The sequence below is a fragment of the Rhamphochromis sp. 'chilingali' genome (assembly GCF_963969265.1).
Source record: "Rhamphochromis sp. 'chilingali' genome assembly, chromosome: 5".
Lineage (NCBI taxonomy): Eukaryota > Metazoa > Chordata > Actinopteri > Cichliformes > Cichlidae > Rhamphochromis > Rhamphochromis sp. 'chilingali'.
Genome location: NC_137932.1, coordinates 11,224,512 through 11,250,094, shown reverse-complemented (window position 1 = coordinate 11,250,094; position 25,583 = coordinate 11,224,512). Strand labels below are relative to the sequence as shown.

The 25,583-nt window shown below is 40.1% G+C and overlaps 2 protein-coding genes across 4 annotated transcripts in view; one reads left to right on the top strand and one right to left on the bottom strand.

The window, feature by feature from the left end:
• Nucleotides 1–10,812, top strand: part of usta (uronyl 2-sulfotransferase a) — a 56,446-nt gene extending 45,634 nt beyond the window's left edge. For both annotated transcript variants that reach the window (XM_080882087.1, XM_080882088.1), the window contains 3 exons: nucleotides 7,837–7,934; nucleotides 8,050–8,207; nucleotides 9,070–10,812. In XM_080882087.1, coding sequence (XP_080738213.1) covers nucleotides 7,837–7,934; nucleotides 8,050–8,207; nucleotides 9,070–9,362 — 549 coding nt within the window. In that variant the 3' untranslated portion in view covers nucleotides 9,363–10,812. The remainder of the gene's footprint in view (nucleotides 1–7,836; nucleotides 7,935–8,049; nucleotides 8,208–9,069) is intronic.
• A 1,024-nt stretch (nucleotides 10,813–11,836) lies between these two features.
• The window catches only part of slc22a16 (solute carrier family 22 member 16), a 69,863-nt gene continuing 56,116 nt past the window's right edge, over nucleotides 11,837–25,583 (bottom strand). The window contains exons 4-11 of one of the 2 annotated variants that reach the window (XR_013971601.1): nucleotides 21,828–22,304; nucleotides 20,827–20,944; nucleotides 18,076–18,637; nucleotides 15,978–16,105; nucleotides 14,657–14,766; nucleotides 14,191–14,290; nucleotides 13,821–14,052; nucleotides 11,837–12,515 (exon numbers count right to left, since the gene is read on the bottom strand). Coding sequence is in view for 1 of the 2 variants with exons in the window: in XM_080882085.1 (XP_080738211.1) it covers nucleotides 13,885–14,052; nucleotides 14,191–14,290; nucleotides 14,657–14,766; nucleotides 15,978–16,105; nucleotides 18,076–18,637; nucleotides 20,827–20,944; nucleotides 21,828–22,304 (1,663 nt within the window). In the remaining variant the exon portion in view is untranslated. Of the gene's footprint in view, nucleotides 14,053–14,190; nucleotides 14,291–14,656; nucleotides 14,767–15,977; nucleotides 16,106–18,075; nucleotides 18,638–20,826; nucleotides 20,945–21,827; nucleotides 22,305–25,583 lie in introns of both variants that reach the window. The other variant, XM_080882085.1, reaches the window with a different exon arrangement.

The window sequence follows — 25,583 nt, the reverse complement described above, 5'->3', positions numbered from 1 at the left end:
TGCACACAAATGCCAATTAAAAGACTGTTTTTTCATTTATAACAAACAAGTAAAGAACTTCATGCTGTGTTTAGTCAGTATGATAAGAAGTGTAAATAAGTGCATTGGCAAAGAAATGGTGTATGCAGGGTCAGTTAGTGCAAAAAACCCAGAGTCTACCTGCTGTCAGTCACAAACGGTAAGTTGCTTAAAACATTTGCCAGTCCCCAACAATTATTTGTTCACCGATTTAATAACCCCAGTAAAACTCGCTCCTCCAGCAAAACTTACCAAACCCAGCCAAGTATTTTGCAAGTCTATCTTGCTTGTTGCTCATGTTGCATTTGCTCAACTGTCCTTTGTTTAACAACCTCCAGCTTGTCCTTTTCCATTTCCAGCTTTTGCCTCTCAATCTCCAGCTTTGCTTTTCCTTTTCATATGTCATTTGCAACAAAGTGAGTCATTTACATAATTTCCTTAGGGGTTAATAAATTATTCTGACTCTGATGATTCTGATTCTGCTGTTCAAAAGCCAGGTTTCCTGGTGTAACCACACGTGACAGTATTGATGTGTGATCAGCTCTCATTTGCACAGCCACTAACTCTCCTATTTCAGTCAGCTGCAAGTTACTCTCAGAGTTTGTGTTTTCTTTATGACAGTTATCACCAAGACCAGTCAAATCAAGTTCATAATTGTCTGTAAATATCAGAAGGTGAACTTTTGTACAACAATCCAGAAAACCGTCTAATGGTGATGCAACAAATTCCTCCATCCCTGCCATGATTCAGTCTAAGACCCAGGAAGAGAGGGGAAAAAAACAAAGCCAGCAAACAGCATTGCCCCAGGTCGGTTAGTACATGAAAGATACAACATGTCCCTGAACCAAAGCGGAAAAGCCTCCTTCTGCTTACCTACTTTATGAACCCTAGTCTTCATTGAAATTAGAGGTGAGCCATTTAAACAGCAGCAAGCTGGTGACTCACCTGACACAACCAAAACAAAAAACCTACAACTAGCACAAATGGGCCACATTGATATGCACCTACTATACTAGAGAACCATGCAATCACTGCTAATAGCTCACACCTGCCCAGGTGTCCACACACACACACACACACACACACACACACACACACACACACACACACACACACACACACACACACACACAGCAGTAGCTGTAGGATCAAAAACTTACCAGACACAGACAGTTCAAATTAACCAAACAAGTCAAATTCAAACAACTCAGTTCTGACTCACAATATATCTCCTGGACACAAGTTGCAGCAAACACAATGCATATTGCATGCTTCACACAAAACATAATGTAATGGCAACAACCCAAACAACAAAACAAAACAGCCACAAACAAATTCATTTAAATAGATAAGGTCGTACTTGTAACAAACAAGTGGGGAAGATGCACACAAATGCCAATGAAAAGACTATTTTAAATAAAATAAAAAACAAGGAAAGAAATCATCTGTGGCGTGTGCAGTCAGGGTGAAAAAATGGCATATGGAACATTTATTGCAAAACCCAAAAAATGAACAAAATCCAAAAGGTTATTTCAGATAGGAGAGCCTCCACTCTGCAACTTCGATGGCTTTTAGAAAGCATTGCCACACTGGGCCCAGGTGTTGACAGTGTTATTGATGGAAAATGGGACACAACAGCTCTCCAATGCCAGCAGATAATACCTACACCACAAACAGGCCAACAGGAAGGCAACGTGGAGTGGGTCATCACACTTAACTCACAGATACTAACCAAACTGGCTAAGGTTAGCTAAAAACTCACCACAATGAGGTCTATGTGGTCATAATTATAGTCCACAAACCACTTTGCAAAAATCTGATGTTCGCATGTTCAAATTCAATAACCAAATCAGAGAAGCTCTCAACAATAAGAAAACACACTCGTAACAGCAGGTGACGCTGTGACTTTTGAGGGGGCAAGACATCTGGTCGCCATGGTGTTGTGATCCCACAATATCCAGTGCCCACAAACTATAACAGTATTATTTAATGGGTCAAACAAATACTGAACCTTTTTCCTCTGTCTGCTTTTAATGCTGGTCCGAGTGCCCCAAACCCATTTGCTCTCATATTGACATTTGCTAAATCAGTGACAGAGATGCTTGTGATTTGAAATATGAATGCATTAGAAGTGTTTGACAAGCTAACACACTTAGTTGCTATGCGTGAATCACTGGTTGGCCGGTAACAGTGCATTAAATTTGAATAACTTTGGTTGCAGGCTCACTATTTTCGCAACGTGATGCTCAGTAGAGACATGAACTGAAATGTTGCATAATGAAGTCTTATTCTGGTGTTTCCATGATGTAGACTTTAATTACAGGGGCATGTATATTGAGGAATGTTTATACATGCTCTACATATATGTAGTAATGATACTATACACTGCACTGTAATTAGCCTGTAGGATCTCTTTAAAAAATGTTAAGAAGAGATGATCCTCCTGACGTTAATATTCTGCTTTAGCCCTTTTCTTCTGTATTTCTGTTTGTTGCTGTCTCAAGACAAATTTTAACTTCCTAAATTCAAAAATATAAGCAATATATTAAAACCACACTCTACTCTCTTTGAAGATGTTCCACATGTGGTGTTGCTCCAGGGTGGATGGCAAATTGTAAACTCATGGCAGTCTGACGCTAACCCAATATATAAATCTGATTAGGATTCGAATTAAAGACTCGATTTACCACATCAGAAACTTGATATCCTACATCTGCCTCACAGAGTTGTTTATCCCTGTAGCACCAGATTGAAGTCACTGCATACCATTTTTTTTAACTCTACCTACCATTTGGAAGCATACTGTAATTTTCAAGCTACTATTTTTTGATCTTTGTGTTCACTCCATTCCCTTATATACTTTTTAAGCAGATGACAGTTAAAAGTTAAAAGTGAGATGAAGCATCTGATCGGAGGTCGGAAATCCCCCTGAAGTGAGACGCCCAAGCCTCATATAAAATTTAGGGGGAATCCAACAAAAACGGAAAACAGTGTGTCAAAACAAAAGTGAGGTCAAAACAAAATCGTATTAATATTTGTTTAAGATTAGGCACAAACTCTTCTCATTCTTTCCTCCCACAGTAAGTGCTATGAGAGACCTAAAGGGTTCAGGAGGCTGTTCTGAGAAGCTAACAAGAGGAGCGAATGTCATTCTGGCTTGAGTTTGACTCGCTGTAATTAAGTATTGCACTGTTTGCCCTGCAGTTTTGGACCATGTGAGTTGAGTTATTAAAGTATGCAGACCACAGGGGCCCCTTGCTACAGTTAAAGGAGAGGGGAAGGCTGTGTTGTCATCGACTAGCCTACCTGTGTGTGCATTTAGCTTTAGATACACTTATGAGGAGAAAGTATTCCAGAAATGGTAAAGAAAAGTAAATTTTAGATTATTATAACCATGGTGCTTAATCCTTTAATTGAGTATAGTTTAGGAATGCTGTGTTGTACTTAAATCACTAGAGTGTCTTATAAGGTTTGAAGTAACTGACCAAAAGCTCTGAAAATATCAGGAATTAATGTGTTGATGGTGTTCCACAGATTTTGTCTTACTGTACTGGCATAAAGTGTCTCGTGGCAGCATCTCATAAATCAAAACTTTTTCAAACTCAGTCTTCCTTTGGTTTCCTACTTTGCTTTTTATGTTACACTGCGGGCTTCATGTATCAATTGATCAATCAAATATTTATTTCACACATATAAGCAACAAATTAATAAACAAGAAAAACGAAGAATATCAAATCAGTGAAGAGCATCATATTCACACGACCATTTCCTTTTGGAAAAGAGGAGGATGACTGCATTGATTCTTGGCAAGTCACCTCTATAGGGAGATTAAGTAGGTCTTTCATGGTTAAAGTTTCATTGACAGTATTGGGAAGATGAATGTCCACACTATAAGTACAAATTCAAGTATGTACGGAAAGAGTACCCCTAATGTTAAGAATCACCCCTCAGACTGGGCATGGCTGTATCCTCCACCTGGTGTGCTTCAGCCTGCTTGCCCTGTGTTGGTTTTGTATGTGAGGTGTTGATGAAAGAGCGCTGTCAGTTGCTAGCCGGGGCCGAGGGAGCCTGATGCACGTGTTACTGAGACATTCCTGTGGTCGGCTTGGATTTTCCGTCAGTGCCCACACCCCCTTTTACATACACACATGCTACTTTATACAAAGGCATGCACTGGTCAGTTGAACATAGCACGCACACACTTAATCACACTCAGACACACATGATATTTACCACATTTGCAGTTATTTTGTGAACCATTATGCAAATTTAAGTTGCTTTAAAATGCCAACTTGGAATGATGTGGTTGGATAATTTATATTGTATTGAACTGAGTGTTTGACTGTTTTGTGTGTGTGCATGTGCATGTTTTTTAATGAATTAAAACAAAATACAGATGCATCCGCTGACAGTACTAAATCAACCTCTGTCTTGCCGCAAAGTACAAAGTGCATGCGTGGCAGCCTACATATGAATACGCTTGCAAACACTTATAAAAAAAGAGTGTCTGTCCTCACTGAACCTAAAAGGCCCAGCTTTTTCTCAAGACTTGGAAATACTGGTTCGATCAGATGAGATTCCCACAGTAATTTGACATAATCCAACATTTAAAATGACAAGTAGACTTATTAAATAAATACACAAATTATATTAGAGGGTTTACTGGCACCAGTCTTGCCTTAGCCTGCCTTCACTACAATAACAGACAGGTGGTGTGTCACACTGTTGGCCTAAGGCACAACGAACACATAAGGTTCACTCATTACAGATTTTTTTTTTTAATGAATTTCTGTGGTTTGTGTAACATAACTATAATCAGTGTTTTGATACTGAGGAAAACCATGAGTGCAAAGCATAGGTCCTCACTCTTTTAATAATTAAAACCTAATTTGGCTTGCTGCCTTAAATTTCTTTAAGGACACACTGCAAACTATGCCAAGATATGTCAAACTTAGTCAACTTTGGCATTTTAACAGATTCGACTAAAGACATGGGAACAGATTCTGTTTTCTTGTGACAGGCTGCGCGTAAAAAGTGCCTAAAGGTAAAGTTTTAAATAGTTTCTTTGCTATTTTGTCTGTTTTATGTAGACACGACGCTGGTTCATCCCTTGAGTTAGATGCCTTTTCCTGCTTGAATGATTCATAGGTCAGTGTTAAGTGGATTACCAACATTAAATATTAAATTCAGTCAGGAAGCCTCAAGACCATTTTGTAAAATTACCAGAAAAATAAATGGAATGGTTAAGCCCAAAATAGGCCTAAAACTTAAAGAATATTAAAATTACAGTTATTACCTCTAATCTTTACTAGAAATGCTGATGTACCTGTTTAAAAGGCACCCACTTGCTCATGTGTTCAAAAGATTAACTCAAAAAGCGAAAGCGTCTTTCCACTGCCTCCAGATAGCAAATACAAACAAAAAGTTCTTTTTTTGTTTTCTCAAATTTGAATGCAAAACGTCCCATGGGAAAGGTTAACATCATCAATTACCCCTGATTTAATTTATGTCTACATTCCATTCAGTGAAATGGGAGACCATTGTACAGATTAGTGCCTATTTTGCTACAGTTTCTGTGAATGCTCTGTTGGCATAATCCACAGTGAGAAAAGGAACAATGAGCTTGAGTGTGCACACAGGAACTGTCTTTGAAATACTAATAAGGCTTTCTAAAGAGAGTGCGTATTGTCTGCGCGTGTGTGTGTGTGTACGTGTGTGCGTTGTTGTATACAAGCTGTGGCTGGATTCCCAGAAATCGCCTAAATGTTGACGCATGAGGGTCTCTGTCAGCGAATGTGCCACTTCCTGTCTGTTTTTGTTTGTTTTAGTGTATATGGCTTTTGCATCTTTTACCATCAAAGAACATACTCATAATTGATGAAACTGGATCCACTCACATCACCATTCTTTAAATAGAATGGCGCTTCATAAACCTGTCATTAGTACCTGGGGATCTGCCCAGTCCGCGAGCTGCCTTCCAGTCCTCACTGAGGCCTTCACCAAAACCGCTGTCTAGATCTCCATTCCTGGATCTAGCTTTATTCCACCTACTGTTTTCCTTCAAGAAACAATGTCCTGAAGATGTGGTCCGTGCTAGTGAAATGAAAAATGAAAGAAAAACATGGCAAACTTTACGCAAGTCTGCGCAAGACTTGTACACTAACAATAGTACAGTGCTGAACTTTTCTTTTTTTCCCTGAAGGTTCCTCTGGGGTATTGTTGTGGTTCCCTTTGAAGGGTTTTCCAGTCTTTTGCTTCACTGATCACCAATAAGTCCTGTTCCCAGTGCACAGCTGAGAGGAGTCACTCATAAAGTTCAAACACACCCTGCAGCCACTCTGTGAATCAGAGGCACAATTGTACCACAGTTTTCAGCCGCAAGAAAAATCTAACTAATCAGGTGAATAATTTATTTCATTCCAGCGCATGCTGCACAAGGCTTCATCTTGTGATTGCAGCTTAGATAGATGCTAAAATGATATCACTATTTCAAATATCAAGTCCATGATGTTGTAGTTGAGTCTTTTCTCCGTTTGGAGCCTTTAAGTCATTTTACTTGCAAGTATTTCAGACTTTATGCAACATCTACTGCAATCCTGCCCCTCCTACAGAGGATCCAGGATCTTTCTTGCATTTGTTTTAACAGGCTTTTGGGTTCAGTTTTTCTTTATGTAGTCTGAGAACAAAGGTTGTACAACCTTAGAAAAAGATGTTTGAGACTGTATGAAAAACCCTGAGCAGACCTGATGGCAACATTTTTCAATGAGGGGTTCTCGTAAGGCTTTCATGCCAGAAAATACAACTGGAAATAAATAAGTCGAGGCTAATAGAAACATTAGCAATGAGTGTGCAAATGTCTCCAAGACACATAAACACTTAAGCATATAAACATGCTCTTCTACACATGGTTTATGCCTTTTTCTATGTTTACACTCCAGTCAGCATCTCTGTTTCAAGCTTCCTATTGCACTCAGATGATTTCTTATGCCACACCTGCAGCAGCAGGAGCAGCAGCTTGGATCCTTCGTGAGGCTCTCTGACTTTTGTCCTGTCGGACTTGTCCATTTTTGTGATGATCCATGTTAGGCTTAGACTATTTTTGCCAAATTGCTGTTTAAGTTAGTCATTACAGAGCCATTATGGTATAAATCTAAACAACAACCTATGACAAAATGTTCTAAATTTGCCTCATGCATGTAGTCTGGTCCTACTGTAGGTGACATATTTGAGCGCAAGCCTTGTGCACACATGTGCCTGCTGCTGTGTGTGGATGTGAGCCATGCTTCGTGGAGTGTTTTGTTGCTCAGGACTTGTTGCTATCCCTGAGGCTTACGTCACCTGACATGGATTTGACTGCTGTTTCCGTGGCACTCAGTCGCTGGCCAGCTTCACTCCTGCAACTGTCTTTTTTCCATTCATTACTCAATAGCTTTTCAGATAAGTGGTTTTTCAAGTTTCACAACTCTGGTCTCATTATCTTAATCGTGACATCTTTAAGTTAAACACGAATTCATTTGAAAATACTTTCTCTTCCTATGTGGTATCATAGCCTATGAGATCAACTGAGATGAGAGGGAAGAGCTTATCTTTGTGCACAAGATGTGGTTTGACAAAGCACTTTGGCTTGTGGGGTAATGACAGGCAAGCAGTCCAGGTTCACGGCAGTGCAAGTGAATAGCTTCCTCTAGTGGTAAAAAGAAATAATTGCAATTCTGATTGAGATCAAATTCACTGCAAGTAGAATAAAAAATTTTTAAAAAGCATAAATTATTAGTAAAGCAAAAATATAAAGACTCATATGTGCTTGTCTGCTTTCAGGACATCAATGTTTGCATCCTAGAGAATTACCCTGAGTGCTCCAACCCAAGGGTTTTCTACATCATCCCCTACTTCTGTGGACAGCATCCTCAGTGCAGGTATTTATGAGATTTTGTCAAGTTGCATTACAAAAGCTTGGTAATATTTCTTTCCAAGTAATGCTACTCTAGTGCAAACTTTCTCTTGGTCTTATTTTCCTTCTGTCTCACACAGAGAGCCAGGAGTATGGGCTTTGGAGAGGGCCAAACAGAATGTGCTGGAGAACTACCTCCTTGTGGGGATATTGGAAGAGCTGGAGGACGTTCTGCTCCTGCTAGAGAGGCTCTTACCTCATTACTTTACTGGAGTACTCAACATCTACAAGAGCCCTGGTAGCTGCACCTTGTGATATAGAATGTTTTATGCTGTCAGAGTATCGAGTGAATGTTTTCCTATACAAGACAATAAAAAAGTCTTTAGCATGGTAACGTGATCAACGTAATTAGAATGTGAATAGTTTTGCGGGTATTTTGTCACAAATTTGCATAGCCTGGTAGTGACCGTTAAAATGCTCTAACTTCCACACAGGACAGAGTTAGTTCTCATGATTTGATTTATCCATACCTTTTTTTTAATGAGGTTCTGATCACAAGATACAGTTTATCTGTTTATTTTGAATGTCATAAAAATGTGCTATTACATGATTTGGGGTGATCTTTATTACGAGAAATATTTAGTGACTTCATACAAAAGGTAGCAACACCTTTTGTATGTGATTTATCAAAAATATCACCTTTATAAGAGCTGCAATAAGAGTTAGGTAGCACTCTTAGCACTCATATGGATAGTAGTCAAGATCCTGTGACTTCCAGATACAGACAAACAAACTGGTGATGGCTAACCAACAGGGCATAGTAGTGGTGGACAAGCAGAGCAAGAAGGCCATAGTGACAGATATAGCTAGGAAGAAATACCAAGAGCTGCATGTTATTTTTGTCCAGCTTAGCGAACCGCTTGTCATGATGACTTAGTAGCAAGATATCTAAATAGATGAGGTGATATATGAATCATTCACATTAAACAGCAATCACTTGCTACTTAACTGGAAAAATAAGTGGCTTAAGATGATGATATATGATATAGTTATTAAGTAATTTCCTGTCTAAATAAATGTGCTTGAAACTTTTTTTAAAACATTTTGATTTTAGTCTTTGCTGAACTTTGTTTTTTTGTCTCTCCATCATTTTGTTGCAGATTATAGGAAAATGGGAAACATGACAGGCACTGTGCGTAAACAAACCCCCACTTTAGAGGCCCTGCAGGTGCTGTATCACCGCATGCGCTATGAGTACGAGTTTTACAACTTCGTCCGTGACCAGTTCCACCTCACGAAGAAAAAAATCGGCCTGAAGTCTGTTTCCAAACCCCCCGCCTATTCAAATGATTTCCTGCGGCAACTGGCCCTTCGAACCCCAGAGCCTCTGGATGAAGACGAGGAACTGGAAACGGATCTGGAGGATGCAAATAGCTGGCTGGTTCATCCCTAAGGGATGCTCGATGAACATTAGACGCAGCCACGTAACGGCTGCTTAGCTAGGACTGGCTAAAGAAAACTGTACCCTGAGGACAAAGGGGAGGAGTTTCAATCTTTCAGCGTCACCCAGAGAATTGAGGTGCAACTCCCAAACTGACAGGCTCAGCACTGAAAACTGTAGAGTTGAGAAACTGGATGGACAAAATGCTCTATTTATAAATTGACCAAGGGCAATGGGAAATAATATTCAACTCAATCTGCTTGACTCAAGTTTTCCTTTTTATAATTTGGGCTTCTTTTTGGGTTCGTTTAAAAACCGTACTGTCGCTGTCATCTCCAGGGAGAGATTAGTGCAAGATCTGGACAGCTAACTGTGATTGGAAATGTGCTAAATGTTATCGCCAGGTTGTTTACTATAGGAGAGGAATTAAAGGCATTTCCCAAGACAGATTACTACTTTATGAGAGGTTTGATGTCCTGAAAGCTGGATGTTGTTGTGAATTTTAAAAAGTGCCATAAGCCTTTTAGGTATATTAGTCTTCCAGGACTGTTGTCAGACCTTACTAAGGGTTCTGGGATTTGTGTGGCAGAAAGTTCTGTGCACAGCTGGCAGAGTTGTGACATAGTCAGTTCATTTGTTTTAGTATTGGTTTATAACATTTTGTGTAATTTTGTGTAATTTGTTAAATACTATTAGGTGTAAATGAGGGTTAAACTGCGAGCACTCAAGTATGAATTCAGAGAATTCCAAAAGTGTGCATGAATGATTGAGTTTGACCAAACAAGCTGTGTATTTTAGCAAAGATTTATTATTTGGGACAGGCTATATGTTGATACTGTAGAGTGAGTTAAAAGCCTTTATGAAGCCTAATTTGTATTCCAAAGTTTAAAAGATTGAGCTTGCCAAATAGCAGTTTTTTTTGCAAAACTGTATGAATACACTGCACTTTGTGTTAGGTGACATTTCCTTAACATCTGCAGCAAAATGAGGGATTTGGTCACAACTGAATGCTGATTTGCCTGTCATTTCAACTCAGATTATTTGTTGTTTAAGGGTTTTCTGTATATTAATGTTATCATCAAAGTGTGTGAAGTGTTACCAAGCCCAGTTAATACTTATTTCTAATTATCCAGCAGCTCCACAGTGCTTTTTCATCACAGATGTTTAAAAAAAACAATTAACCATAAGCTATTACGTGACTAAACATTTCACTCTACCATCTTAATCTCTGTTCTGCGTATCTTCATCATTATGTTCCATGTTTTGTTTTTTGCTAGTTTTATTTATTGTTTTCTATTCATTTGCATTCCATATAAAATTCTCAGGAAGATAAAAAAAAAAACAATGTTTAACGCTCACATTTTTTTTGTTGTTGTTTATGCTGGTGGCTATAAAACAATTTTCGGCATTTAAGGGTGTCTAGAATGAACAATGGACAATGAATGAACAACTAACAAAGACCGTCAATAAATGTCCTCTTACTATTGCAGCTATTGCCCCTGTTTTACTTAAAAATGGTTTTGATACAGAAAAAAAACGTACTTTTTACAGACTTATTATGGTGACTCCATTCGGGGAATTGCTAACTATATGTATATATATAATATGTAGGCATTTTTTCCAAGAACCTTTGTTTAAGAGAGGGCATTCACTCACTGACCACTTTAAAAAAAGTGGCCCTTAAAGACAGAAAGGTAATTTTGGGGACGTTGAGGCATGTTGTTGGTACCATGATGTTTTGGGATTTTTCCCACACCACCACAGGGTTAACAGAGTAGAGTCAGAAGAAAATGGAAAATATCCACTTGGCAGCATTTCTCTGGGTGACAATGCCATGCTGATGTCGGAGGTCAGAAGAGAATGGCCATACCACTTCAAGCTAAGTAACTGTGTAACTCGGGGCATGAGTTACTATACATACCTAGCATGCAGCTCTGTATGCACAAGAGTATTTATTCTGGCATGTCAAATCTTGAAGCAGATGGCCTAAAGCAGCCACACCAGGTGCCACTCCTTTGAGCTAAGAGCAGGAAACTGTGGCTACAATTCAACAGGATATTGGAAGAATGTTGCCCGATATCTTGAATTCTGCTCAGACATTTATGCTAGGACGTAAACATCATGAAAACCATCATGATCTATACCGACTTATATCAATGGTTCAGGCCACAGATGGTGTTTAAATGGGGTGTGGGACATTTTCTTGCCGTATTCTGGGACCTGAACAGTGTTTAAATGCCACATCTTACCACTGCTTTATGAGCACAATGTGAATGTGTGAATATTTCCAGCACCTTGTTGAATATATGCCACAAATAACTAAAGCTGTTCTGAACACAACAGGTGCTCCAACCGAATACTAGCAAGGTGCACTCAATAAAGCGTAAATAGTCATCACTCATTGTAATACTCAAATGTTTTTTTATTTAAATCTTGAAAAATTTGAGTGACAAAATGTTTTTGGAAATATCCACAAACATTCATTACATTTTCAGAATTTTGGCACATCGTCAACAACAGGAGATAATCACTTACATGAAGCAGATTGATAACAACATCCTTACATCCTTACTCGCTCCATTTAGCCCAGTAATAGCCCCCACTCTATTTGAGGCACCAGTATCACGCCAGAACTGGAAGTTCACGTTAGAAGAACTCATGTTTAGTACTTTTCCATACACATAAGCACACACACATAAAAACTGGTAGTTTTCTCCTGAAAAGTTGAACACAGAGGACCTTTATGTATTCGGTAATGGCGATGGGAATGTCACTGTGGCTGTGGGACTTCCCCTTCACCATCAAACACAAAGCTGTTAATGTATATAGGCACCGTATCCTCAGACCTGCTGTATTATTTTTGCATTTCCAGCACCAAGTTCAAACTTTCCTTATTGACAAATGGAAGGAATTCACTTGCTCCTTTACCGAGGTTTATAAAGTCTCTTTCTGTATCACTGTAAAACTGTGCTAACTAAAGCCAGTTCATATGAACAGAATGAAAAAGCCATAAACCCCAGTGTCAATCCTCTGCATATTTATTGTAAATCAAAATAAGACGAGGATGCTATTAATGGAAAAGTCCATACTGTTGATTGCAGACCAGTCACCAGTTTTAGAACACCAGCCGCTGTTCTTTTTCTCCTTTGGATTAATGCACCATAACTGTAACATAATATTGTAAATCAGGTATATACAGTACATCTCCACAGTGTTGTGGTCCATCCCTGTATTTGGTCCAAACATCTGGAGATCATATTTGACTCTTGAAGACTCTATAAGGTACTATTATGCTTCTTTTCTTAATCTGCCTAGCGTCTGATTGCATATAAGCGCATATAAAAAAAATCTTAACTTGACTGTTCTACTCAGTTATACCCACACATGCACACAGATTAGATAACAAAGGCATAGTAAAGCTCAGCAATGGCATCTTAGACAAGATGAGCAATTAAAAAACTCCTGCACACTGTTATTGTGATCGCCGTAATGTTTATGGGTAATTAGAAAATTCATTAACCTTTAATAAAGGTCACAATAATAGGAAGAAGAAGAACTAATAAAGGTCTAACAATGGTGTGCAAAACTTTGCTCTTTTGTTACCTTTAAATATTTGATCTTTAACAAGAGGCAGTTGAGGATAAATCCAGTGATAGATTCACAGCAAAACTGATGTCCTGAGATTAAAAGAAAGCCTTAAAAGGCAAGTTGAAGGCACTTATTTAATATTAGAATAATACATTCTAGATACACGACATACGATTTATTATGGTATAAAATAACCAAGGCACTGCCATGATCTGGTCAGATGGTCGGAGATGCCAAAAAATGTGCAGCAGTTTAGCCTTGATAACTTTGTTTTAAAGGATGACTTGGTTCAGTACAGCTGGAGTCTGATTTTAATAGTTTTGGTCATCACTTCTTGTCGGTAATATAAACACTGTGGTAAGAGCAGGAGGATACCCGCTGAAATACTGCTTGAAAGAAGCCCAACAGGGCAAGAAACACCTGACGACCTAACATAAAAATCTGCTTTTGCTCTGCCTATAACTACAAAAACTTCATTTGCTTTAAAAATAAATAAAGTCTTTCTATTGTCTGTCATGTCTGTCTTATTTGTAGCTGTGTTCCAAGAAATTTTGAAAAAAAATTTAAGTACAAAGTTAAAATCAGTAATAGAAATTATGATCGAAACTACAAAAAAGACTCAAAGTATGCTTTCACAAATTACCACACATGGCACATGATTTTCATTGTTTTGTGGTGTTTACATGATAGAGCAGAAGATTGTGAGGAAGTTCTCAGGCCTCCTAAAATATCAAGCTGTTGGTCACTTTACAGAACAAAATGTCAACAAAAAAGTCACTTCACAAGTTATCATAAAAACGTATCTTTTCTTGTTTTTCACTTTTTTCCAACCATCCTATTAATCTATGTCGTTTTTGTTTCCAGGTATTTAACTGTTGTTACCTCGTCTCTCTTCCACAGCTTGTCTCCTTGTGTGTAGATCTCTGTGTTCCCTGAAGTGTACGGCTCAAGCTTTTGCTCCATGCTGGTTCAGCTCCAGTCTGTCGTTCATCTTGCTGGGCTTACGTCCCAGAGATTCAGCCTCTTCCAAGGTGGTTGTCAGAGGTTTGCCAAGGGTCTCAGGCAGAAACAGTGCGAGTACTCCAAAAATTAATGCCAGGATTCCTACAATAAGCTAAACACAGGTTGTGATTGAGAAAAAGGGGGGAAATTTTTTAATTTAGCAGTGCTGCCAGGGTAAACTTAGAAATAAACTATGATAAATGAGAACAAATGGAAGTTGACAGCTAAAACATTAAATGCATTTCTATACCTGAGGTAGGTAGATCCAGATGTCAGCCAGGTAGACACAGAAAGGGGCCACCACACTGCCGACACGGCACATCATACTGCCACTACCTACTGCCAAAGACCTGGAGGAAGAGCAGCATTACTCCCTCTGTTAGAATTAATTAAAAGTCGGAATATTACATTGATTTCAGTTTTTAAATTTAGTTCACAGGTCTAGCTAGTTCTAAAGTGGAAGATTCAAACATGAAACTTTGCCCTTAATATAGCAGCAAAGTACAAACCCCTATTCCAGTAAAGCTCTCAAGAACAGAATGCAATGATTTCCAAATCAAATCAACTTTAACCTGAAATTATGGTTGTATATGAATGCATGAATTTTCTGTTTCACGTATAAAGAGTTCTTTAGTTTTTGCAATATGAAAAAAATAATAGTTTTAGCAGTTTTAGCAAACCCTTAAAACAAAAACAAAACTCTTTAGCGTGCTTACCTGATGATAGTCGGGTAAAGCTCGCAGGTGTAGAGGTAGATGAGACCAAAGGCAATTGCAATAGCAAACTTTCCTATCATACTCAGAACAATAGTTAGGATCTCTATGTCCTGTAGAAATGAAGAGAGAAAGAAAAACAAAGAGAAAGACAAAGATTTCAATTCAATTTAGCTTTAATCACGTAGCACCAAATAACAAAACTAAATTCCAGGTGCATATACTACTTTTAAAAACTCAAGAAAGCACAAGTAAGTACTTGTACTTAAGTACTTGTACACCTGATTGCCCTTGCTCATCAGAGACTTAACGAACTTAATAAGTGTTGCTCTGTCAGTCACTATAATTTAATTCATTATTATACTCTCTGACAAGTTCTGATTGTGTGTCAAACATGCCCTTGACTTAAAACATCCATAAAAACATACATGTTAATATATGGTAACTAAGTGAAGAATAAGCTTGAATGTAAAATGAAATGTATTTGATTATTAATTCCCATTGACTACAAAGCAGTGTATAAACTGTATACAGCCAAGCTATCGTGTGGTTTCTATTAAGAAGTGCTGGAAACAAACTGGAACTTAATGAGACTGCAACTGGATTCATGACAGCTGGAATGAACAGGTGTGAGTAAAAGGGTCGCTACTGCCGTGTCAGCAGGGTTGCGACACAGAACTTTAGACGTGTCCCCTGTCTCCATGCTGCTATTTTTTTTCCATCTTTCACTGTTTGCGTGGCTCCTAAGATCAAAGGTCATATTTATTTAAAAATGAAGTACCAGCTGTTTGCCAGCTCATCCATGAACAGTGCTAATTTGGGTCAGAGCTCAGAACACATGTTGGGAGCTTCAAGTGTCGGATCTCATTAGTACTGGTCAGTGATCACAAAATACATCGCAATAACAGTCGAGTTCATTAGAGAACAAGTACTTTAAGTAACTCTATGCTATATTTATTCTATCTTGTAAGCAGTAGCATCACTGTCACATGTGTAAAGCTCCACATGCAGTTAGGATGCAGGATTACAAGCATGGCTCATTTGTAAGAGTTACCAAGACGAAGCCTCTTCCCTCCAAAAAAGACATGGCGGTATAGCTTAGGATTGCAAAGTTGCCTCAGAACTTAACACATGTTAGAGAGAGTTTCTTAAAGTACATGTACTTGTACAGTTTGGACTGTCTGATTTATCGCCTTGTCACTGGGCTGGTACTGTTGAACTCTGACACTTGCACCTAAAGATGACTGCAGATTTCTGTGAACAGCTGAACTTTTTTTTGGTGGTGGGGGGTGGGGGTGGGGGTAGGGTGCATCTCTGTACGTACAGCAGGTACCACAATAATGAGAAAACAGGCAACCGCAGCCAGGAGCAGAGATGGGGCACACGTCTTCTTCCTTCCAATCCGATCCATTGCAAAACAGCCAACCAGATAAGAGGGGAGCTCCACTGCACCTGGAAACAACCAACCACAGCCGCTCTCTGTCAGGGGTTATCACTGGCACTGACAGTGACATTCTATCTGGAGGACCTAAATAACCATCTGAAAAGCTGCCTCCCAGATATGCTCTTCACTGTGCCTCTAATGGAAGTAAATGGGGATCACTCACTAAATATTCCTCTGGCAATTAAATGATCAAGATTAAAAATACACTTTCCGTTGAGCGTGAAGATACAAGACAATTCATTTAAAACAATTACTTTGTGACTTGAATTAACATAATTTACAATTATATTTCTAAGCAGTCATCCTGAAACACATTTCAGCAGTCATTTTGATGTTAACCTCAATTTCAGTGATGACCTAGACATCCAATCTGCATGTTAAGAATCAACAGTCAAATCTGAAAAAAACCTTCAAGTTTACTGTCCTGAATGGAAATCTACTGGAGAGTTGTGAAATGCAAAAAAACCCCAATAAAAAACCCAAAAACAAGCCAAACAACATCATTATCCAATCATGCTTCTAGACTCATGACAGTTTTAAGGGAGAGGTGGCAGAAATATTCTTCTACTCGACCTCTAGGTAAAGATGGAGGTAAGTGGACTTTTTCTTGGTCGACTTGGTTACACATTTTGTCATGGTCTGTGGAATGCGTGATGCTCGGGTAGCTACACCCCCGGGCTGGGCCATCACTAGCACACCTGCTCTCCATCCCGGTGATTACACGGAGATCCACTTAATCCGGCGCTGACGGATGCTCCACGCCAGTCCGTAGTCATCCCCACAGTGGTAACCAGACTTCCACGAAAAGTGTGCATTCTCTTCTGCTTGGAACTTTGTTTAACCTGCCTACTTCTGTCCAGATTTCTACTCGGCGTCTGCTACCTGCCTGTCCTCCGGCTCAACTGGATCTCGCGGCGCTCACCTGGCCCACTCGCCATTCCACGGACTTCCTGCCCCCACGGACTGCCACACTTCCCTCCCGAGCTCCCACGGTTCCGTTCTATCGTAAGCCCCTACTCTAACTCAGTCCTGATATGTTCTCCCCGCTTCCTGGCTCCCTAGTAATCATCTCCCCTTTCTATTGCAGCCCCCCGCCGTCCCGATCCCGGCTTCCTCGTGTCATTGTTTCCCCGGATTTTTAGTTTCTGTTTTGCTCTCTACTTTCCCCGGGTCGCCTTTCGTTGTTTTAATAAAGTGTCTTTTTGTTAGCTCGGAGTCTGCGCCTGGATCCTTTCGTGCCCGCGCACCACGGCGCATGACACATTTGGTTATCTGCCACAATCTTTACTCTTATCTAATGTCAACAATTTCCCTTGTGGGATTAATAATCTACCTACCTACCTAAGTCACAGCTAGTAATAAATTCTGCAAACTTATTTTATAATTAAGTGATCGTACTGTTACATCCCCCAGGAGGATGTCTCTTCTCCCTATTAACCTTTTGTTTTGTCCAGGCTCCACCTCCTCTGTCCTGAGTCAAAGGTTAAATAAAATCCCGTGTTTTCAAATAGCATTACATGAACACTATATCAGTTCAACTAAAAGATGTTTGTTAGACTGTAAATCCTATTTTCTCAATCAGACAGAAAACCACGAGGAAGCCATTTAGCTTAAAGATGGAGCGCTGCTATTTTTGTTGAGTCCTCGCAGTCTGATTTCACTCTCGGTTACATATACAGAGCACTAAACAAAGCAAAGTAGAGGAACATATCATTTTTACTGTGTTTGAAATTTCCACATAAGGTTCTGCTCAACTTAGAAGTAGCAAGAGTTGTTTTTAGATTAAACAGGTGAACTAAATCATCTCCAGACTCACTGGAAACACTCTGAAGTAGAGTAAGAAGCAGAGACACTATTCTACATCTGACACCAAAGGTAAAAAAAAAAAAAAAAGTGCCAATATGATCACAATATTAAATACATGTTTATAGTTTTGCAATCTCAGTACCAAATTCACACTCATGTGACAATCACTTACCAGCAAGGAAGAGGTTAACATACTGGTTTCCTCCCAGATTTACTGAGCCCAGAGAGAAGACGTAGTAGCCCAGACTGCCGATGAACCAGATGGCCCACACTGTGCATGTACGACCGGCCATCCTCCAGCTGCCAAACAGGTCCACGATGGTCAGCTTCTTCTCAGGCTTGGATGACTGCTCGTCTGTGTCTCCCTTCAGCAGACTTTTGCCATCTTCTCTCTTCCCTGGCTCCAGGAGATCCTCAGCTTTCAGCCTGCATTCAAGGCCGTTGACGCGGGCAATCACATTCAGCAGTTTCTCAGTTTCCTCATAGCGGCCCTTGGCCATCAAGTAAAAGGGAGTCTCGGGAAACTTCCAGCAAAAGAGCAAGAAAGGTGCGGTGCATACGGAGAGGACTATCTGGTAGATCCACCACACCCGCACCAGGTAACCAGTCAGAGCCACCATCATGACGCCAACAGCAAAGGCTGCATGCACATGCATCGATGTCCATGTGCGTACCTTGTTGCCAGTGAACTCTGTTACATAGACAAAGACCACCACCAGATAGCCACTAGACACCTGTCAAAAGCAAAGATGAGAAATAGGAACTAGTCATTTTAATAGCAGTTTAATAGCAGTTTTCCACAGAAAACAGATAAAGTGGCCAAGAAATGAAAATGTAAAAAAATAAAATAAGAGATGGACAAAATGCCCTTCTAACATGTTACAGATGTTGATGTTGTATATAGTACTGTGCAAAAGTCTTGAGTCATCCATCATTTCTTAATATTTGGTTTCCAAGGAGCTAGACTTTCTTAAGATTTTTAAAGTGCACTTGAGAAACAGGCCTTCTGAAGTTTTTCTTTGGACATTGGCTGCTTTTTCACTCATTTTCAGTCCAGACTTTTTACCTGACCTGGTGGCTGAAATTTTTTGCTTTTGTTTAATTTGTCTTTGGGAGGTTTGTGGTTTTTGTTTCTTTGTTTGTTAAGCCACTTAACACTGACCTATGAATCATTCAGGGATAAACTGGGGGGAAAAGACAGCAAAGATCTGAAAGATAGATCTGGTCAATCAGTTGATCCATTTACTGTTGGTTACAGCCTCACCAGAAACGGTCTGAGTGGAAAGGTGGCTGTCAAGAAGGCATTCTTATGAAAGGGAAATGGGAGAAAAGGCAGAGGTATGCCAAATTATAGAAGACTTGAACTGAATTTGAGTGGGAACAGATCTTATGGAGTAATGAATCGAAATTTAAATTTTTTGGTTTAAGTCATCATCAATATTTACAGAGGATGTCAGTCCAGTGGTACAATAGCGACTGTCTGCAGCCATCTTTAAAACACAGTGTCGTGGTTTGGGGTGGCGTTTCAACCAGTGATGTTGGGGATCTTGTCAAAATTGATGGATATTTGAACACCATCAGATTTTGATCCACCATGCAATACCGTTAGGAAATAATGTAATTGCACTTCATTTTTCATATTGGCAATAATCCTAAACCCATTTACACCTGGACAGAAAAAAAAATCACAGTGGAACACTATTAGTCGTGGATTGGCTTCCCCAGAGTGCTATGGGATCATCTTGATAGAGAACAGAACATAAGACAGCCAACATACATAGAAGAGCTTTGAATGTCCTTCACGCTGCATGGAGAACTATTCCTGTAGACAACTTAAAGAAATTACTAAAAAGTGAGAGTTCAGGGTCTGTCAAAGAATAAAGGTGGTCATACCAAATATTCCCTAAAAACTTGTTAGACCTTTGCAGAATCTGTCCTATTTATTGTATTTCCTTGTATGTTAGCTCATGTTTCAATAAACAGCTGCAAATGCTGAGTGAGAGGTGGCTTGAGACTTTTGCACAGTACCATAATTTGTCCACAAGATGGCACTCTGCAGCTTCCCTGCTGGCAACCGTGTTTGAAACGCCCAACAACCAGCTAATCCCAACAGAGTCGGACAGAGTATAAACAAATAAGCAAATAACTACACATAACAAATGTTAGGGAAATCTGTTTTGGAAAATATCGGTCGATATATTGGAATATCAGATTTTTAAATCAGCAAATATCTGTATTAGTCTTTTAAAACTTATGTTCCTCAGACTTTAAATATAAGGTTATGATCATGCTAGTAAACCTGAAGTATATCCTTTGTGTTCAACCTTATGAACTTATGAACAAAGAGAAACTGACTGCATGCTCTTGTTGTACACAGTACCAGCACACAACAAATTTATAGTTCATAGTAATGATTTGGGGATATGTCTTTGTAGGTTTGCCGTGTGGTTTCATAGTGTAGCTGTGCAGTATCAGTGTACAAGGGCCTGACTCTATGTGAAAAACAACAGCTGTAACTGAGGAGGACTGGGGGGGGGGGGGGATGGTAGAAGACGGAAAGGAGTGAAATAGTTTAAGCAGATATGAAATAATCTGCATCTAAAGCAAACAAACCCATGTTTAAATATAAAGACAGAAACTAAACCTGTTTGTCACTGTTTGTGTCACATTTCCTTAAATTACATATTTAAGGAGTATTTTTGGTTTGCATGTTGGCTTAGCTGCAATATGCCTACAGGGGGTGTATTCAAGTATATTACCTGAGAACATTAGGGACTGGACAAGAGGTTGTTTAGCTGAGAAACATCCACTGGTGGCTGTTTGCAAGAAGAACATTGCAAATATGCCACTTCTCTTGTCCCACGTTGGCTTTTTATAAAACACACGCACGCACAGGTACGTAACCATTCACAACCGTACCCACCATAGCAAGGAGAAAGCGGAGCACCACAAAGAAATAGTAGTTTCCGGAGAATGCTACAGCTACTCCGAACCCAAACTGACAAACGCTGGTGAGCATCAGAATCTTCACACGCCCAACTCTGGTGGAGAGAAAGAAAACTATGTGAAAAAGAATTACAGAGACAAGCAGACCAATAAAGGAAGAGAAAAGAGCTTGTATATTCAGTTAAGGAATCGATTAAAAGGGGCTTATAAAGTTGTCACAGTCGCACGTGGTTTTAAATCATTTCGACAGGAGTGCTTGACAGGAATATGATACTTGTGCATGAAGTTACGGAGAAGACTGACTGCTTTCTGCTAAAATTTACTGCTGTAAATGGTAAATGGCCTGATTCTTATATAGTGCTTTTCTACTCTCCCGAAGCTCTTTATATAACAAGCCTCATTCACCCATTCATGCAAGCATTTTTTTCACTTTTTTGCTCAAGTGCTTTCTATCTAACAATCAAACGAATTCGCATTCGGAGAGCAACTGGGGTTTAGTTTCTTGCCAGAGGATATTTGGCAAACAGACTGGAGCAACCATGGATCGTACCACCAATCTTTCGATTAGTAGGTGACCTGCGCTACCTCCTGAGCTACAGCCACCCCTGCACATGTAAATGCTAACCACTCAAATCTGGCTTTGCATTCTGCTCCAGTCATTACCTTCCACTTCTTTTTCCCCCAATCTACATCAACTATGCTTTCACTTGTCCTGCCTCATTTTCACTATAATAATTTCTTTCCACTACCTTCTTGACCTAATGTGAAGCCATACATCCTGAAATTACAACTACATGAATTACAACTACTTTGGCAAGTTCCTTTTTTTTTTTTAAACATATAGACTATGCCAGGACAGCCCTTCCTGTTTAAAACTTAACTCAAAAAGTGTCACATGGTAACATTTAACCCCTGTCTTTGACTCTACATGTTGCCTGAAAATAACCTTGACCTCATCTTACAGCAGCCCCTGCTTACCTGTCAGCAACGTCCCCAAACACCAGCGCTCCAATCAGCACCCCGAGCATGAATGTGGGCTGGCACAGCTTGGCCAGCCACTCTTTATCACATACCAAGTCCCAGTCAGTCACAATGCTTTGGTAAACTTCGGTGTGGTCATAAACAAAGTTCCCTGTACATTCTTTCACTGTTTTGTTGCCATCGAAGTCATACGAAAAGTGTGTTGGGTTGATGCGAAGGGTGCAGCGGCACCGGCTTAGCTCCCACTGTTCTCCTTCTGCTGTCTTCACCACCAGTGGTCCACTACCTGATTTGAAGACTGGTAAGATTTCTTCCAGGCTGCTTGCCGTCACGTTACCATACAGAACGTCGGTGATGTTGCCGGGCACGCTAGACACAAAAATTGGAGTTTCCACCAGAAAAACTGAGGCCAGGTAGTGGATTCCACAAGCTATGGCCTGGAAGACTGCTGCAAAGTACAGACATGCCTGAAATCTGGACAGAAGGAGAATACAGGAAAATTATTGTGGTGATTTTACAGTATCACCACAAAAACAAAAAACTTCTACAAAGGCAACCTTAATAGTTCAACTTTTAATGGAATATAAAAGACATTTCCAGGTATCCAACAGCATTATCGTTTCAAGACAATTGCTTTGAATGTAGTAATTTATTCAGAAAACAAGTCTATATCCAGTGTTGGGGAGTAACGGAATACATGTACCGCCGTTACGTATTTAAAATACAAAATATGAGTACATGTAAAAAAGGTGGTATTCAGAATACAGTTACTTTGTTGAAATAAGTGGATTACACGGCGGTACTTTCCTGTTTCATATTAGGGTTGCCAACCGTCCCTTAAAATACGGAATCGTCCCGTATTTAGAAACAAAAGTACACGTCCCGTATTGAGCTAATAAGGGACGCACTTTGTCCCGTAATACAGTGAGAATCAAAAGTAGTCTATAACTTTTAATGGAATTAACGCTTTGTTTGAAAACATAATTCCCAGCCCCTCTCCTGCTTTGTGACCAATGCGCTGACAGCACACTTATGACAATTCGAGTATGACAAGTCAGATTATCGCTTATCTCATTGGTCGAGGAAAGGTCGCTTACGGAGAAAATACCGGAAGACAACAGATGACCACAACAAGAAGCATGGCCAACAGGGAAACAAACGCCGTCACTGCGGTGCAAGTCTCGGACGACAGTACACCTAAAGCTGGGCAGACACTGTGCGATTTTTTCAGTCACGTTATTCAGCTCCTGCTCAAACTGCACGATTGACTCGCAGGGGTTAGACGTTGGTAGGTCACGATGCAGGTCTCACACTATACCGCCCGATGCTCTGATGCGACCTGAGTGCTCACACTGTGCCTCCATAAAATGAAGGTTATAACTAGGGTTGCCAACTCCCTGAAAAATAAATAAGGGACACCTCGTGGCCAGGGCCGGGCAACCCAGTTGTCTTCACCCTTCCCAGTGTGGTAGCTCTTTTTTTGTGTGTGAAATTATTTTTTAACCATTTGACTTGAACTTGATTTAAGCAGATGCATATTCTTTGTGATATGACCATATGGGAAACAAATGATCATTTAGCCATTTATTTTTAGCTCACAATGACAACATTAACACAGTAAAACAGGTCTCTTTCTTAAACAGAAGCCTGTCATGCTTAACTTTTGAGAATATAAGTAAATCTTTCTTTAAAAGAACTCTGTCCTACTTAACTTAAAATTATATAAATTAATAGAAAACAATAGAACAAAATCATTCTTGTAACAGTGCACATTTAGTGCATTTAGTACAGTTGGCTTCAGTTGAGGTATTATTTCAGCTTTTCTAAAGCTAATCAGCTGCTCCTGTTTGTAAACCCACTTGTTCCCATGATTACGCATCATAACTCATCATCATTATTCATCTATGTATTACTTTTATGTATTAGTGATCTATTTGTTGTAATCATCTATCCTTGCAGTTGTTTATTACACAAAATAAATTATATTATCACACTTCTGGCCACATAGCGCTGATATTCACCGCACATGCCCATATTAACCTTAACCAGAGGGTTTAAAAAAAACAAACCAGTGTTTACATACCATATCTGCTTCTGCCGTGGCCTGGCGGACAAAAAATTGGTAAAGGGTTCCCCGAGCTTTCACGCCCCTCATGTTCTTCATGTGCCCACCAATAGAAGCATGCCTATGGAAAAAGTGCGCCGGCACACAGTGCAGTGCGCTTTATAGTGCACTTTTCCAGCCAGGTGTTTTCCTTTTCCCATTCCTCCCTGTACTTTTGCAGCCTTTTTTTTTCTTTCTCTGAGCGAACAAACATTGCTGCTCTAATGCTGGGCTCACACTGTGCGATTTTTGGCCCATTTTGAGCCGATTTTTGAGTCGTGCGACCGATTTGGTGATCAGCCCGATTTTGGCCTTCATCGTGCGTCATGTAGTATACGTGGGGTAACGAGAAGTGATTAACACCTCACGACCAGCTCCCGATCATCAATCGCTCGTGAGGGTGTCACCGCAGCTGCTCACGCGCAAACACGTAAACGTCGGTGAAAAAGACGTTGCAGCACAGCTGTGCAGCGTGTGATCTGGACACAAGCGATGGAGGCACAACTTGTAGAACTTTGGAAAGCTCATCCGAGCCTTTTCCATGTGGCATCACAAATGTCATGGTCCTGGGCCATGTGGGCCCAGTATTCTTAGTTTTCATGTATTTTTGTATTTTGTTCCTTATTTAGGCCATGTTTTCTGAGTTGCCCTGTTGTGTTGTTCCCTAAGTGTTTTCCCTTCATGGCTCCTCCCCCCTGTGTGCCCTCTATGTATTGATGAGCCCTCGTCTCCCTTTGTGGTTGTTTCATGTTTCCCCAGCCCGTCATGTCTGTGTTTTTCCCCGTGCTCTCTCTCCTCCTGTCGGAACCTCTGTGCCTCTACATGTCATGTTCAGTTCACCCCGCCCTGTCTCGTTATGATTATCAGTGTCACCTGTGTTCCCCGTGTGTGCCCACTTTCCTCGTTTACCCTCTGTGTATTTCTGTCTGAGTCTCCCTCTGTTCGGCGTCGTGTTCTCCCTCATGCTGTGTGTGATTCCCCCGTGTTTCCTGGTGAGCTTTACGTTAGTTTTTCCCAGTTTAGTTTTGTATCTCCCATTGTCTTTTGTCAGCAATAAAGCTGCTTTTTGAGTTCATCCCCGTGTGTGTGAGTTTTGCATTTTGGGTCCTCCTCCTGCCTGCCACACAGCCGAGACATGACAACAAAATTATCACGACCACAACAACCGTGAAAATAGTTGGATTTACACTGCTGCTCAATCACAGCTGCCTGATCAATGTTTTTCATTAGCAATTTAGCAAAGTTGATGTGGTGGTGTGTCTGTGTGAGTGAGAGACAGAGAGAGCGAGCGACAGATTTTCTGTTATAACCTTCATTTTATGGACGCACAGTGTGCCGTCCGAGACTTGCACCGCAGTGTCGGCGTTTGTTTCCCTGTTGGCCATGCTTGTTGTTGTGGTCATCGGTTGTCTTCCGGTATTTTCTCCGTAAGCGACCTTTCCTCAACCAATGAGATGAGCGGTAATCTGACTTGTCATACTCGAATTGTCATAAGTGTGCTGTCAGCTCATTGGTCACAAAGCAGGAGAGGGGCTGGGAATTATGTTTTCAAACAAAGCGTTAATTCCATTAAAAGTTATAGACTACTTTTGATTCTCACTGTATTACGGGACAAAGTGCGTCCCTTATTAGCTCAATACGGGACGTGT